Raw genomic sequence first — 15,594 nt, 5'->3', positions numbered from 1 at the left:
GCACAGAGCTATCAGGCTGTATAAGGTATGTAGCGCATGTAGAACTGTGGATACTGTGTACTACTTTATGTACCCTGGAACTCTTTATACCATTTTTGGTTGATCATGGTCCTATGTCTCAGATGTATTTGAATGTACAGTAGTGTTGATGACTGTATGGAATAGCCTAGACGTCTGTTACTGTGGCTCTACTGTAGAGAGGACCAAAGCTACGGTAAGCGTTAGCCTTCAATCAGGGATAACCACAACGCCTTAAGACTGCACATGGAGTCTGTACTGTGGATAGTGCTAGAATCTGGTTTTCACTGGATTCTCATCAGTTTGAAAAAAAAGAAAAAGAAGCACAATTTTGTTTTTGTGTGAAGTTCTCCACTAAGATTTGGGATGTGTTTTCTTTCATGTTATGTATGTGTTTTCTGATGACAGGATGACTGTACAGTGACTTTGGCCTAGTCTGTGGTGTTAATAATATGATATGATGGATTTGAGTGCATTCGGAAAGTATTCAGACCCCTTCACTTTCTCAACATTTTGTTACGTTCAGCCTTAAATTGCTTAAATAGTTTTTTCCCCCTCATCAATCTACACGCAATACCCCATAATAACAAAGCAAAAACATTTACTTTTTTGTGCAAATGTACATAGTTGAATTCGGAGTTCACATACACCTTAGCCAAATACATTTAAACTCAGTTTTCCCAATTCCTGACATTTAATCCTAGTAAAAAATCCCTGTCTTAGGTCAGTTAGGATCACCACCTTATTTTAAGTAAGTGAAATGTCAGAATTATAGTGGAGTGATTTATTTCAGCTTTTATTTCTTTCATCACATTCCCAGTGGGTCAGAAGTTTACATACACTCAATTAGTATTTGGTTGCATTGCCTTTACATTGTTTAACTTGGGTCAAACGTTTAGGGTAGCCTTCCACAAGCTTCCCACAATAAGTTGGGTGAATTTTGGCCCATTCCTCCTGACAGAGCTGGTGTAACCGAGTCAGGTTTGTAGGCCTAATTGCTCGCACACGCTTTTTCAGTTCTGCCCACAAATACTCTATAGGATTGAGGTCAGGGCTTTGTGATGGCCACTCCAATACCTTGACTTTGTGGTCCTTAAGCCATTTTGCCACAATTTGTAAGTATTCTTGGGGTCATTGTCCATTTGTAAGACACATTTGCAACCAAGCTTTAACTTCCTGACTGATATCTTGATATGTTGCTTCAATATATCCACATAATTTTCCTCCCTCATGATGCCGTCTATTTTGTGAAGTGCACCAATCCCTCCTGCATCAAAGCACCCCCACAACATGATACTGCCAGCCCCGTTCTTCACGGTTGGGATGGTGTTCTTCGGCTTGCAAGCCTCCCCCTTTTTCCTCCAAACATAACGATGGTCATTATGACCAAACAGTTCTATTTTTGTTTCATCAGACCAGAGGACATTTCTCCAAAAAGTACGATCTTTGTCCCCATGTGCAGTTGCAAACCGTAGTCTGGCTTTATTATGGCGGTTTTGGAGCAGTGACTTCTTCCTTGCTGAGCGGCCTTTCAGGTTATGTCAATATAGGACTTGTTTTACTGTGGATATAAATACTTTTGTACCTGTTTCCTCCAGCATATTCACAAGGTCCTTTGCTGTTGTTCTGGAATTGATTTGCACTTTTCGCACCAAAGTACGTTCATCTCTAGGGGACAGAACGCGTCTCCTTACTGAGCGGTATGACAGCTGCGTGGTCCTATGGTGTTTATACTTGCGTACTATTGTTTGTACAGATGAAACTGGTACCTTCAGGCGTTTGGAAATTGCTCCCAAGGATGAACCAGACTTGTGGAGGTCTGCAATTTTTTTCTGAGGTCTTGGCTGATTTCTTTTGATTTTCCCATGATGTCAAGCAAAGAGGCACTGAGTTTGAAGGTAGGCCTTGAAATACATCTACAGGTACACCTCCAATTGACTCAAACGATGTCAATTAGCCTATCAGAAGCTTCTAAAGCCATGACATAATTTTCTGGAATTTTCCAAGCTGTTTAAAGGCACAATCAACTTAGTGTATGTAAACTTCTGACCCACTGTAATTGTGATACAGTGAATTCTAAGTGAAATAGTCTGTCTGTAAACAATTGTTGGAAAAATGACTTGTGTCATGCACAAAGTAGATGTCCTAACCGACTTGCCAAAACTATAGTTTGTTAACAAGAAATTTGTGGAGTGGTTGAAAAACGAGTTTTAATGACTCCAACCTAAGTGTATGTGAACTTCCGACTTCAACTGTATATATATAAAAAAAGAACACCTTTACATAAGTATTCAGACCCTTTACTCAGTACTTTGTTGAAGCACCTTTGGCAGCGATCACAGCCTTGTCTTCTTGAGCATGACGCTACATGCTTGGCACACCTGTATTTGGGAAGTTTTTCCCATTCTTCTTTCACTCTCAAGCTCTGTCAGGTTGGATGGGGAGCGTCGCTGCACAGCAATTTTCAGATCTATTCAAAGATGTTTGATTGGCTTCAAGTCCGGGCTCTGGATGTGCCACTCCTGCGTTGTCTTGGCTGTGTGCTTAGGGTCATTGTCCTGTTGGAAGGTGAACCTTTGCCCCAGTCTGAGGTCCTGAGCGGTCTGGAGCAGGTTTTCATCAAGCATCTCTCTGTACTTTGCTTGGTTCATCTTTCCCTTGATTGTGACTAGTCTCCCAGTCCCTACTGCTGTAAAACATCCTCACAGCATGGTGCTACCACCGTAGGGATGGTGCCAGGTTTCCTCCAGACACGCTTGGCATTCAGGCCAAAGAGTTCCATCTTGGTTTCATCAGACCAGAGAATCTTGTTTCTCATGGTCTGAGAGTCCTTTAGGTACCTTTTGGCAAACTCAAAGCGGGCTGTTATGTGCCTTTTACTGAGGAGTTGCTTCCGTCTGGAAGCCACTCTACCATAAAGGCCTGATAAATAAAGGTAAAATAAATAAAAAAAATTGATGGAGTGCTGCTGAGATGGTTGTCCTTCTGGAAGGTTCTCCCATCTCCACAGATTAACTCTGGAGCGACCATCGGGTTCTTGGTCACCTCCCTGACCAAGGCCCTTCTCCCCCAATTGCTTGGAAGAGTCTTGGTGGTTCCAATTTTTTCCATTTAAGAATTATGGAGTCCACTGTGTTCTTGGGGACCTTCAATGCTGCAGAAATGTTTTGGTAGCCTTCCCCAGATCTGTGCCTCGACACAATCGTGTCTCAAAGCTCCACGAACAATTATTTCGACCTCAAGGCTTTGACATGCACTGTCAACTGTGGGACCTTTATATTGATATGTCATTCCAAATCATGTCCAATTAATCAGTGGTGGAAAAAGTACCCAAGGTTCAGACTTGAGTAAAAGTAAAGATACCTTTTTAAAAGAAAATGACTAGTAAAAGTGAAAGTCACCCAGTAAAATACTACATGAGTAAAAGTCTAAAAGTATTTGATTCGAAATGTACTTAAGTATCAAAAGTATAAATCATTAAACATTTGTTATAATTCTGCAAACCAGACGACCCAATTTTAATATTTTGTATTTAATTTTTTTATTTACGGATTGCCAGGAGCACAGTTCAACAGTCAGACATGATTACAAATGAAGCATTTTTGTTTAGTGAGTCTGCCAGAGCAGAGGGAGTAGGAATGACCAGGGATGTTCTCTTGAAAAGCGCGTGAATTAGACAATTTTCCTGTCCTGCTAAACATTCAAAATGTATGGGGTTCTTTTGGGTGTCAGGGAAAATGTATGGAGTAAAAGTACATTTTCTTTAGGAATATAGTGGAGTAAAAGTTGTCAAAAATATAAATAGTACAGATATCCAAAAAAATACTTAAGTAGTACTTTAAAGTATTTTACTTAAGTACTTTACACCACTGCAATCAATTGAATTTACCACAGGTGGACTTCAAGTTGTAGAAACATCTCAAGGATGATCAATAGAAATAGGCTGCACCTGCGCACAATTTGGAGTCTCATAGCAATGGGTCTGAATACTTATATAAATAAGGCATTTCTCTCTATTTAAAAAAAATACATTTGCAAACATTTCTAAAGACCTGTTTTCACTGTCATTATGGGGTGTTTTGTGTAGATTTGAGGAAAAAAATGAATGTAATACATTTTAGATTAAGGTTGTAACAACAATATTTGGAAAAAGTCAAATGGTCTGAATACCTTCCGAATACACTGTATATGTTGGCCACAATATAATACTGTATTTCTAGTCATATATGATTCTGAGGTCTGGTTTCCCGGACACAGGTTAAGCCTAGTCCTGGACTAAAAAGCATGCTCAATGGAGAATCTGTGTTCGGGAAACCGACCTTGAATTATCTTGTTTACCAGGGTGAATGTACTGCTAATACCCGGTGGCAGTGAGTGAAGAAATTTGGTTTTTAATGATGAATAGTTTTACTGATGACACAGATTCTTTCATTTCCTCAATTTCCTTCCTGTAGAAGACGTACAGCTAGTTTATAACAGTAGGGCACTGTCAGTTAAATTAGTGACCCACCCACAACGACAGAACTTCTCCCAGTTTGTTGTGTTAATCTTTGTGTGAAGTGAACATTAGGTGCTGAAAGTTGCACAAAAGTTGTTTTTGTTTTCTCCAGAGGATATACTACAAATCAGGATCAAAGCCAGAAATAATGGCTGAATTTCTGGTTCATTAAGAACTAAACTTTTTATATATGTTTTTTTTTTGTTGAGTCAATTATACCATGCCAATTTGTAAAACATGTAAGTTATTTCAGAACATTTAGTTAAGTTAGCTGGCTAACTCTTTGATCATGCTTTGTATTTTATACCTCTGGTGATTTCAACCTCACACTTTTAAATTCCTTAATGCTGTACCATGCTATTGCATGAACCAGAATAAAGAAGTTAACTTCAACATAATATCTACTATTCTCCTTATTTGGTGTATGTACAGTCTGTGCTATGTTGTGGTTACACTCCCAAAATGGTATGTTGAGTAGGATACATGATATCATTACATCAGTTGCTGCCCATAATGTCATTCCTAACATAGTGATATTATCCTTTTTCCACACCAGCAGAGTGCAATGTGGGCTTTGTTTTGCTCACACACTCCCTTCCTACCCTTTTCTCATTCTTTCACTCATTTCCTTCTCTCTCCATTTGTATCATCCAAAGTTGTCAAAAGCTGTTTAATAGCAACATAAACCACACTCAAGGCTTACACTACAGAGTTGTGGCTACACATGAATGAAATCTCAGTTTGTCTAAACTATTGCTGCTGACTACAGGAAAAACAAGTAGTTCAACTGAAACAACTCTCTCTGTGATAGGGCCTATAGATCATGACAATGTATATAGTCAGAGTCCACAAAGGTCTGCTCTATATCTGACATGGTACAGGTGTCTTTATTTAAGCCCATAACCATGTGTGTGAGGTGTATACTTTTGTTTCAAAGTAGATTTGTTTAAGACTACCAAGAACCACCATGTGTGACCCTGATTTAGCCCACTGCAGTAAAATGTTAAACAATTCCTATTTCTTTTCAAATAAGTTGAAATTGAAAAAAACGTATTGGATTTTCGTCATTACAGAACCTATTTTATTTTTGTAAACTTAGGTTCACAATTTTAATTGAGAAAATAAAGACAAATGGCATGAACAAAATGATTGCCATCCCGCTAGTACTTGGTTGCATAGCCTTTTGCCAAGATAACTGCAGATAAGCACTTGTAGTCATCAATGAGCTTGCTGCACCTTTCTACTGGCAATGTGGCTCACTTTTCAGCAGCAAATTATTGCTCAAATTGTTCTATGTTTTAAGGGGTGCCCTCCACCAACTGCTGTTTTCAGCTCTTGCCATAGGTTATGGATGGGATTCAGATCTGGACTTTGCTGACCACTCCAGAACAGCATCTCTTCTTGAACCTGGATGTTTTTTTACGTGTGTTTGTGGTCGTTGTCCTGCTGGGAGACCCACAACCTTCAACGGAGACACTGGATTGATCCAAAACACCTGATAATCTGCTGATTTCATGATGGGCCGCAGGTAGCCTAGTGGTTAGAGCATTGGGCCAGTAACCGAAAGGTTGCTAGATTGAATCCCCAAGCTAACAAGGTAACAATCTGTTGTTTTGTCCCTGAACAAGGCAGTTAACCCACTGTTCCTAGGCCGTCATTATAAATAAGACTTTGTTCTTAACTGACTTGCCTGGTTAAATAAAAAAACAAATAAAAAAAATGCCTTGCAAATGAAATCCAAAACCAAAAACCTATGGCATTTGTAATTATTATCTCCATTCAAATTGAAAACTTAAGTATACTAAAATAAATGTGGTTCTGCAATGTTGAAAATCCAATAACAAGGTGTGGAGACAAGTTATTTTTTTCAATTTCATCTTATTTTAGAAGAAATAGGGAAATAATTAAGAAAGTGAAAGGGTGCCAATATATTTGTCTGCAACTGTGTGTTCGTATTACTATAAATAATTACTTATTTTTTCAAACATCATAAACTTAATTTGTTTGTCATACCTCATCTACGATGCATGACATACCAGTTGAACTGTTTTCCATGTACATTGTATTTACAATAAAATATACACTGAGTATACTAAACATTAGGAACACCTTCCTAATATTGAGTTACACCCTCCACTTTTTCCCTCAGAACAGCCTTAATTTGTCAGGGCATGGACTCTAAGGTGTTGAAAGCATTCCACGGGGATGCTGGCCCATGTTGACTCCAATGCTTCACACAGTTGTGTCAAATTGGCTGGATGTCCTTTAGGTGATGGAACATTCTTGATACACACAGGAAACTGTTGAGCAGTTAGAGTCTAACAGGGTTAGAGTTCTTGACACAAACTGGTGCGCCTGGCACCTACTAACATACCCCGTTCAAAGGTACTTAAATATTTTGTCATTCACCCTCTGAATGGCACACATCCATGTCTCAATTGTCTCAAGGCTTAAAAATCCTTCTTTAACCTGTCTCCTCCCCTTCATCTACACGGACTGAAATGGATTTAACAAATGACATCAATAAGGGATCATAACTTTAATCTGGATTCACCTGGTCAGTCTGTCATGGAAAGAACAGGTGTCCTTACGTTTAGTATACTCTGTATATTTTACACAGTCTTCAATGATATATGTACCGTATGACACAGCGTTACTCATTGTAGAGAAAGGGTTTGAAATATCAGAGGTTGAGCTGTTTTTCAATTAAATTAAAAACGTTGGGTGAAATCTTTGCTTTGGTATCGGGTTCCATTGCTGCATTTGGCACTTGAACACTCTAGTATAACTCCTGGTTTATATTGCTGTTGTGACTTAAACAGGTACGCTTATATTGCTTGGTGGTAGGACACCAATTATAAATTCTTTATAAGAACAAACAGTTTATTAAAAAACAGCTATAATGTAAGAGTTACCCTTTGTTCACTCTCCCCCAGTAGATGGCACTAAAGCATGAAGTGATCTTGCATATTGGTATGGTTATCATCAAGACTATACTGACATTTCGTATTCAAAGTTCTTCAAATCAGTTCTAATTTGGTTGTTTCAGTAAGTTCATTGTTCATTTAGCACTTTTTGGAACTAACTGTTCAGTTATATACAGCTTATAACTAATCAAACAGATCTATAAGTCTATTTTCTATGTGTAGAATCCCCATAAAACTGCAACTGATAGTCAGTTCTACCTCTGTATACTTCTGTTGTAGCAGTGAAAAATCTGCTTGATCTGAATGCTAACATCACTCAAGCACTAAGTGTAGCGTATCAGTTACGTCCTTAGCTCTCACTAGAGGTCAATATATGATCTCTGTGCATTATACATGTCATATCCTTACGCCCTTGTGGCACATAGATGACGCATGGTTCAAACCCTGTAGCATCTGCCTACAGGTCAATAGTGTCACTACACACGCTAAGAGCATCGATCTGTCGGCACACGTTGACGAATTCCGCTTGTACGGCCGTATCCCGTTCCAGCAACCTGCTTTCACTCAGGTCCTCTCTGCCCTCCAGCCGCCCCTCCCACTGACTGTCCTGCGAGGCCGAGCTGAGGGTGTGGTAACGTCTGTGATAGGTAAGGTGGGGGAGTGTCCTGGGCAGACTGCTCTGGCAGGGCTGCCCTCTGGTGGTGTGGGGGTGTGACCATGCCCCTCCTGTCCCTGAGCTGGGGAACAGACCCTGGGAAGACCCACTCAGGGACTCCTGGCACAGATAGCTGGAGTTACTACCTCTCCACCAGCACTCAGGCGGACAGCAGGGATCGCTGCAGCCTGGGAGAATGCATCCCGGCTGGGGAGGCCGTGTAGGAGACATATCCACATCTCCACAGGAAGAGGTCCGGTAGAGGGGACTGTCGGCTGAGTTGTTTCCAGGCCATGAGGCACTCTGGCTGTGGTGGGAGCCAGGGGAGTTCAAGGAGAGGCTGGAAGAGGCGTGGAGCAGCCTGGAGGAGCTGAAAAGGCTGTGGGGGAACAGGGTCTCGCTGTACAGGGCCTGGTCTATGCTGCGGGACAGGTCAATGGGAGAGGGGGGGCGCAGGTCCACTGTGGAGTCAGTGTCCAGACATAGACTACCCTGGGAGGAGCCCTGGGACTCAACCCCAGCTTGAAGTCTCCCTGGTGGGCTTGGAGGATTAGGGAGGTTGGGGTGTCTGGAGGTTTTGGTCTGGCCAGGGTGGGGGTTAGGGTTAGGATGCTGGTTCAGTCCATTTGAAGGGGGATCCATTAGTGTGTAGAGGGGGAGGGCTTCGGAATGGCGCTTCCTGATGACATCACACACAACCTGCTTCTCTTTCTGCCCAAGGGACCAGGGGTAGTGAGGGGGGAGGATGGGAGAGATGGAAAGTGGGTGGCTAGGCCCTCCTGCGGGTGAGGCACAGGGCAGCCGCGCCCAGGACCCCTGACAGGTGTTGGTGTTGAGTTTAGTCCGGGAGGAGGAGTTAGAGTTGGAGCAACAGAAGAGGAGGGGCTGAGTGCCGATAATTGACAGGGACAGACACACCCCCACCTCACAGAGCCTGCAGCCCAGCTGGTATGCCCACCAAGGCCAGGGCTGGAACCCTGCCCCAGCACTCACCCCTCCGAGCCCTAATGCATGTAACATCCCATACAGCTGAAGCCCCCCACACCCTAACAGGCACAGAGCCCCTCCCACCCCAGCCCTTGCTGCCCTTCTCCACTCCTCAGCCTCAGCGAATGGGCACCGGGACAGCCGCCCCACCAGAACTGGGGAACCTGTTACCTCTCCCTCGCCGTCACTCAGCCGTTGGATGTGTTTGGCATCTTGTCGTACATGGCAGTAAAAGAGGAGGAACGAGCAGGGGAGGAGGAGGCAGAGGAGGATGAACACTCCCTGGGGGAGCAGGAGGAGGACAGGGAGGCTGGGGAAGACATGGAATAGAGCTATGGAGCCCAGGAAGGCTCCGAAGTGCATCAGGGAGAGGAAGAACAAGAGACAAGGCCTGGGCAGGGTGGAGAGAGGGAGGGAGAGAGAGAGGGAAAAATGAAGGGAGAGGTGCATGCGAGAGCGGAGGGAGAGGAGGAGGAAGCAGATGGAGAAGGCAGAGGTGAGGCAGGGGAAGGGTAGTTCAGAGAGAAGGAGAGAGCCCAGAGCAGGCAGGTGGTCCTGGTGACTATAAGCGTCATACAGCAGAGAGAATGCTCTAGTGCCTCCGGTGGCCAGGAGGAACAGGTGCAGCAGGGTGAAGTAGGGGCTTCCTGGGGGGCAGCGCAGGGGCAGACCTAACAGACAGAGTACAGATATCAGCGCTAATGCAGTGAACACAGATCCCAGACCGTAGATGTGGGCCTCCCAGGCAAAGCCCCAGGTGGCCAGAGCTGAGTTCCAATCAGAATACAGAGGCACAAAGAGAGGAGGAGTTAGAGACAGAAAGGGGCGCTGGGATTGATTGGAGATGATGTCATTGGGGTAAAAGGGGCTCCAGGATTGATCAGTTGTGTTGCAGGGTGTGGCTCTGGTGTCAAGGCTGCAGTCGATGAGAGCCGACTCATTGGTGGCCGACTTTGGCCACCCCTCCTCTGGAAACACACCTGCAAAAACAGAAACAAAGATTATTGAAACTGATGCCCAAATCAACCACTTGCCCCTGGAATTTCATTGGGTGAAATATCAGGGAGAGAGAGAGAGAGAGGGAGAGCGAGAGAGCTAATCCATTATAAAAGTACATTCTTGTAACTGGGAATCTCTAACTGGGTCAGAGAGAGAGAGAGCCAGGGGAGAGAGAGAGAAAGGGTGGGAGGGAGGGACAGAGAGCAAGAGAGGGAGAGAGGGAGAGAGAGACTGTGTTCAGATGAGGTAGTATTGACCCCATTGCTGTTCTCATTTGTGTAACTATTTATAATCCCAAGCACACTCTTAAAACTAACATTACATCAATAATAACATAATATTGTAAGTGCATGTACCTACAGTGGCAAGAAAAAGTATGTCAACCCTTTGGAATTACCTGGATTTCTGCATAAATTGGTCATCAAATTTAATCTGATCTTCATCTAAGTCACAACAATAGACAAATATAGTGTGCTTAAACTAATAACAAATATTATTGTATTTTTCTTATCTATATTGAATACATCATTTAAACATTCACAGTGTAGGTTGGAAAAAGTATGTGAACCCCTAGGCTAATTGAAGTCAAGCATTGCCTGATGTGAACCATGCCTCGAACAAAAGAGATCTCAGAAGACCTAAGATTTAGAATGGTTGACTTGCATAAAGCTCGAAAGCGTTACAAAAGTATCTCTAAAAGCCTTGATGTTCATCAGTCCACGGTAAGACAAATTGTCTATAAATTAAGAAAGTTCAGCACTGTTGCTACTCTCCCTAGGAGTGGCCGTCCTGCAAAGATGACTGCAAGAGCACAGCGCAGAATGCTTAATGAGGTTAAGAAGAATCTTAGAGTGTAAGCTAAAGACTTACAGAAATCTCTGGAACATGCTAACATCTCTGTTGATGAGTCTAAGATATGTAAAACACTAAACAAGACTGGTGTTCATGGGAGGACACCATGGAAGAAGCCACTGCTGTCCAAAAAAAACATTGCTGCACATCTGAAGTTTGCAAAAGTGCACCTGGATGTTCCACAGCGCTACTGGCAAAATATTCTGTGGACAGATGAAACTACAGTTCAGTTGTTTGGAAGGAACATACAACACTGGGTGTGGAGGAAAAAAGGCACAGAGCACCAACATCAAAACCTCATCCCAACTGTAACGTATGGTGGCGGGATCATCATGGTTTGGGGCAGCTTTGCTGCCTCATGGCCTTGACAGCTTGCTATCATCGATGGAAAAAATGATTTCCCAAGTTTATCAAGACATTTTGCAGGAGAATGTTAGGCTATCTGTCCGCCAATTGAAACAGAAGTTGGGTGATGCAACAGGACAACGACCCAAAACACTGATGCAACAGAAGAAAATACGCAGTCAGAGTCCTGACTTCAACCCGATTGAGATGCTGTAGCATGACCTCAAGAGAGCAGTTCACACCAGACATCCCAAGAATATTGCTGAACTGAAACAGTTTTGTAAAGTGGAATGGTCCAAAATTCCTCCTGACCGTTGTGCAGCTCTGATCCGCAACTACAGAAAACGTTTGGTTGAGGTTATTGCTGCCAAAGGAGGGTCAACCAGTTATTAAAACCAAGGGTTCACATTCTTTTTCCACCCTGCACTGTGAATGTTTACACGGTGTGTTCAATAAAGACAAGAAAACGTATAATTGTTTGTGTGTTGTTAGTTTAAGCAGACTGTGTTTGTCTATTTTTGTGACCTAGATGAAGATCAGATCACATTTTATGGCCAATTTATTCAGAAATCCAGGTATTTCCAAAGGGTTCACATACTTTTTTTTGCTACTGTATTCTATGCTGTATGTCTGTCCCCTATGATAACATAACATCTGAATAATGTGGACACGTCCACTACCTATGTGCCTGCCTACTGCCTACTGCCTACTGAGCTCTACAACAAGACCTTCGCTGTAAAAGGTGCGTGACTGGCTATAGGGAAGTCAGACGCAGGAGAGCAGAACTGGGTAAAAACTGGAGCAGTTTAATATGCAAAACCAATGGCACCCAGAACAACAAAATATGGGTACAAAATAACCCGTCGCGAACCAGTCAAAATGCACAAACACTTTACAACAAACTATCTCACACACAGACATGGGGGGAACAGAGGGTTATATACACGACAAGTAATGAGGGAATGTAAACCAGGTGTGTGGGAAAACAAGACAAAACAAATGGAAAATGAAAGGTGGATCGGCGATGGCTAGAAGACCGGTGACGTCGACCGCTGAACACCGCCCGAACAAGCAGAGGAACCGACTTCGGTGGAAGTCGTGACATTCTCTGGTCTCTTCTCTTCTTTTCACGTGTGTGTGTGTGTGTGTGTGTGTGTGTGTGTGTGTGTGCGTGCGTGCGTGCGTGCGTGCGTGCGTGCGTGCGTGCGTGCGTGCGTGCGTGCGTGCGTGCGTGTGTGTGTGTGTGTGTGTGTGTGTGTGTGTGTGAGAGAGAGAGAGATGTGAGACACAGAGCTAACCCAGTTCAGTCTCCCTCCCTCTTAGACCTTTTACTACCCTCTGCCTATGCTCTCTACCCCTCCCTGGCTGGAGAGGCAAGAGGCTTCTACAATGTCCTATATAAAACCACCAGTCCACTGTGTTTCTCATTGACATCTCATTTACTGTCCTCACACGAAGGAATTCATTAACAGTCTCCCTCAGCGTAGCTGTTTAAGAAGATAGGACAGCAAGGGAGAGAAATAAAGTGTGTCTGTGACAGAGTGGAAAAGAAGAGGAGAGTGAGAGGTGGTAGAGATGGATGGAAGATGGAGGGGAGAGATGAAGGGGGAGATTGAGGGAGGAGACAAGGAGGATTGATGGAGTGGGAGAGAAGGAGATGAGAGGAGAGAATGAGAAAGAGAGAGAGGAGAGAGGGGGAGAGGCGTGACGTAAACCGCCCTGTGAATATAAAACAACTGTGTTTGCCAGCAGAATACATATCACACATACACAGAGCAGGCACAGAGCAGACATAGAGCAGGCATAGAGCAGGCACAGAGCAGACATAGAGCAGACATAGAGCAGGCACAGAGCAGACATAGAGCAGACATAGAGAAGGCACAGAGTAGGCACAGAGCAGACATAGAGCAGACATAGAGCAGACATAGAGCAGGTACAGAGCAGACATAAAGCAGGCACAGAGCAGACATAGATAAGGCACAGAGCAGACATAGAGCAGACAGAGAAGACAAGTCACCTTCCAACACACACTTCAATACCAAACACACACACTACTAATACTACTACAACTACAATTGCTACAGGGGCATGTAAACACCAAACACACATTGTACTTCATGATATCAGAGGTAGGATGTCATGAACAGAAAATATATTAAGGGTTACTCTCATCACACTGCCACAGTAAATCAGTACATTCACCGCCAGTATTTTACAAAATCGAAAATAGGTCAATTCTGCCCAATGTCCTATAAATACGAGGGAAGACTATTCTTACCAACACCATGAGGGTGTTGTAAAAGTGGACATATCACTGTGACATGGGGGTGAAGGGATGGGGGTTGGATACTCTTACTTGTGTCTGTTCCTGTTTCCTCTGTGAGGTTCTCTGTGAAGTCCTGTAACTCATCTCCAATCTCTTCCACCACGATATCTCCCTCCAGTATGTCTCTCTGTTGAGTGGCTGGGAAGTCCAGAGCTAACAACTCTCCGTTTGTGGCCTGGGCTCTGGGTTGGTGTTGGTCCGAGTCAGTAGTAGACCCTAGCTGTGCATTCACTGGGGCTGGTGATGTAGGTCTAGTGAGTGGATTAAAGCCTTGGGTCTCTGTGTAGTCACTGATAGTTCCCCGAAACTCGCCTTTGTTGTCCTTTTTCTCAGTTTCCTCAGGTGCCAGTGTGGAGTCTTTCAGCCCTGGAAACCAGTCCAAAGAGTCGGCCATTCTGGCTCCAGCGGTGGGGACTACAGGAGCCCAGGAGGGCCATACAGTGCTGTGTGAGGCCAGTACTGGGTCATCGATCTGTGTGTCTGTATGTGGGTGTGGTGGTGCCTTTGTGGCGCCCTCTGGGGCCAAGGTAAAGGCTTGAAGATGGAGGAGAGGAGCAAGGGAGAGGAGGAGAGAGGTCCACATCACAGCAGCCATGATGGAGACCCTATAGTGTAATATTCTCTTTGAAGTCACATGATGCAGGTAAACATTGCTGTCCAATCACATGATTCCCAACGAACACTTCTTTCACCTCAACGCCACATACTTAAGAATAGGCTCACCTGCAGAACACAGACAACACACACCTCAAAGTCAAATCAAACCACATTATATTGGTCACATGCTTCGTAAACAACAGGTGTAGACTAACAGTGAAACGCTTACTTACGGGCCCTTCCCAACAGTGCAGACATAAAGAAAATAGAGAAATAATAGAAAAGTAATAACATGTAATAATAAAAGTAATAATAAATACACAATTAGTAACGATAACTTGGCTATATACATGGGGTACCAGCACCGAGTCGATGTGTAGAGGTACAAAGTAATTGAAGAAGATATGTACATATAATTAGGAATAAAGTGACTACGTAACATGATAGATAATAAACAGTAGCAGCTGTGTATGTGATGAGTCAAAAAAGTTCGTGCAAAAAGGGTCAATGCAGATAGTCCGGGTGACTATTGGTTAACTATTTAACTAACTATTTAGCAGTCTTATGGCTTGGGGGTAGAAGCTGATCAGGGTCCTGTTGGTTCCAGACTTGGTGCATCGGTACCACTTGCCGTGCGGTAGTAGAGAGAACAGTCTATGACTTGGGTGCCTGGAGTCTTAAAAAATGTTTAGGGCCTTCCTCGCAGTCAGCATACAAAGAAACTGTAGCAGTGTCCTCTCCTCCTCCACTAGAAAAAACAAACCCTCCCATGTACGCATGCATACCTACTTTTTTTTTTTTTCCTGCCTCTCTCTGCCAATGTACTCAGAAAGTAGCACAGCACTCACCATAGACATGCCCAGCAACACCAACCACTTTAATGTATCCCTCTCCATCATTCTCTCTTCTTTGTCTCTTCACAACTCCCCCACCCCCGCCTCAGTCTTCTAGACCCTCTTATCTTTCAGACAGCAGACAAATACCACACATACACACACATTTGTATTACTTACTATGCTGCATCCTTCTGCTCTCCATCAGACAGGACAGGTCCCAGCTCAGCCAAGCAATAACAATCCCCTCTGTCCCACACCACACTGCTGCAGCCTCCGCTGCTGCTACATAGATCCCTCCGTCTGTCTGTGTGAGTGTGAGTTACAGGCTCACTCCTCTTCTCAGTATCACTCACATACTCTCTCCCTCTCTCCGTCCCTCGTTCAGTTTCTCTCTTTTTCTGATGTGTGCCGGAAATGCATGGTTCCCGTGGATACACCTCACTGTGTAAATTATTTATCAGTGCGGTCTGTTTGTACACACACACGTCAGTGAGAATAAATCACTAATTGGAGGATGGCACTAACTATCAGATCAATACAGTGTATTGGATGTG

At 43.7% G+C, this 15,594-nt stretch overlaps 1 protein-coding gene across 1 annotated transcript; it reads right to left on the bottom strand.

The window, feature by feature from the left end:
- Positions 1–7,059: 7,059 nt before the first annotated feature.
- Positions 7,060–15,584, bottom strand: LOC115151354 (proline-rich transmembrane protein 4-like). Its single transcript, XM_029695268.1, has 3 exons — positions 15,218–15,584; positions 13,638–14,330; positions 7,060–10,065 (listed from the first exon to the last, which is right to left on the bottom strand). Exons 2-3 carry the CDS (start codon positions 14,200–14,202, stop codon positions 7,901–7,903), a joined length of 2,730 nt encoding a protein of 909 aa, XP_029551128.1. The 5' UTR covers positions 14,203–14,330; positions 15,218–15,584; the 3' UTR covers positions 7,060–7,900.
- Between the last annotated feature and the right edge of the window lie 10 nt (positions 15,585–15,594).

Source organism: Salmo trutta, chromosome 17 (assembly GCF_901001165.1).
Source record: "Salmo trutta chromosome 17, fSalTru1.1, whole genome shotgun sequence".
NCBI classification, from domain to species: domain Eukaryota; kingdom Metazoa; phylum Chordata; class Actinopteri; order Salmoniformes; family Salmonidae; genus Salmo; species Salmo trutta.
Note: the sequence above shows the minus strand (reverse complement) of the source record. Positions and strands in the feature narration are given on the sequence as shown.

Coding starts and splice junctions, on each gene's coding strand:
- LOC115151354 (XM_029695268.1), bottom strand. CDS start 14,202: ATGGCTGCTGTGATGTGGACCTCTCTCCTCCTCTCCCTTGCTCCTCTC. Junction 10,066..13,637: donor GGAAACAGGAACAGACACAA/GTAAGAGTATCC, acceptor CTGTTTTTGCAG/GTGTGTTTCCAGAGGAGGGG.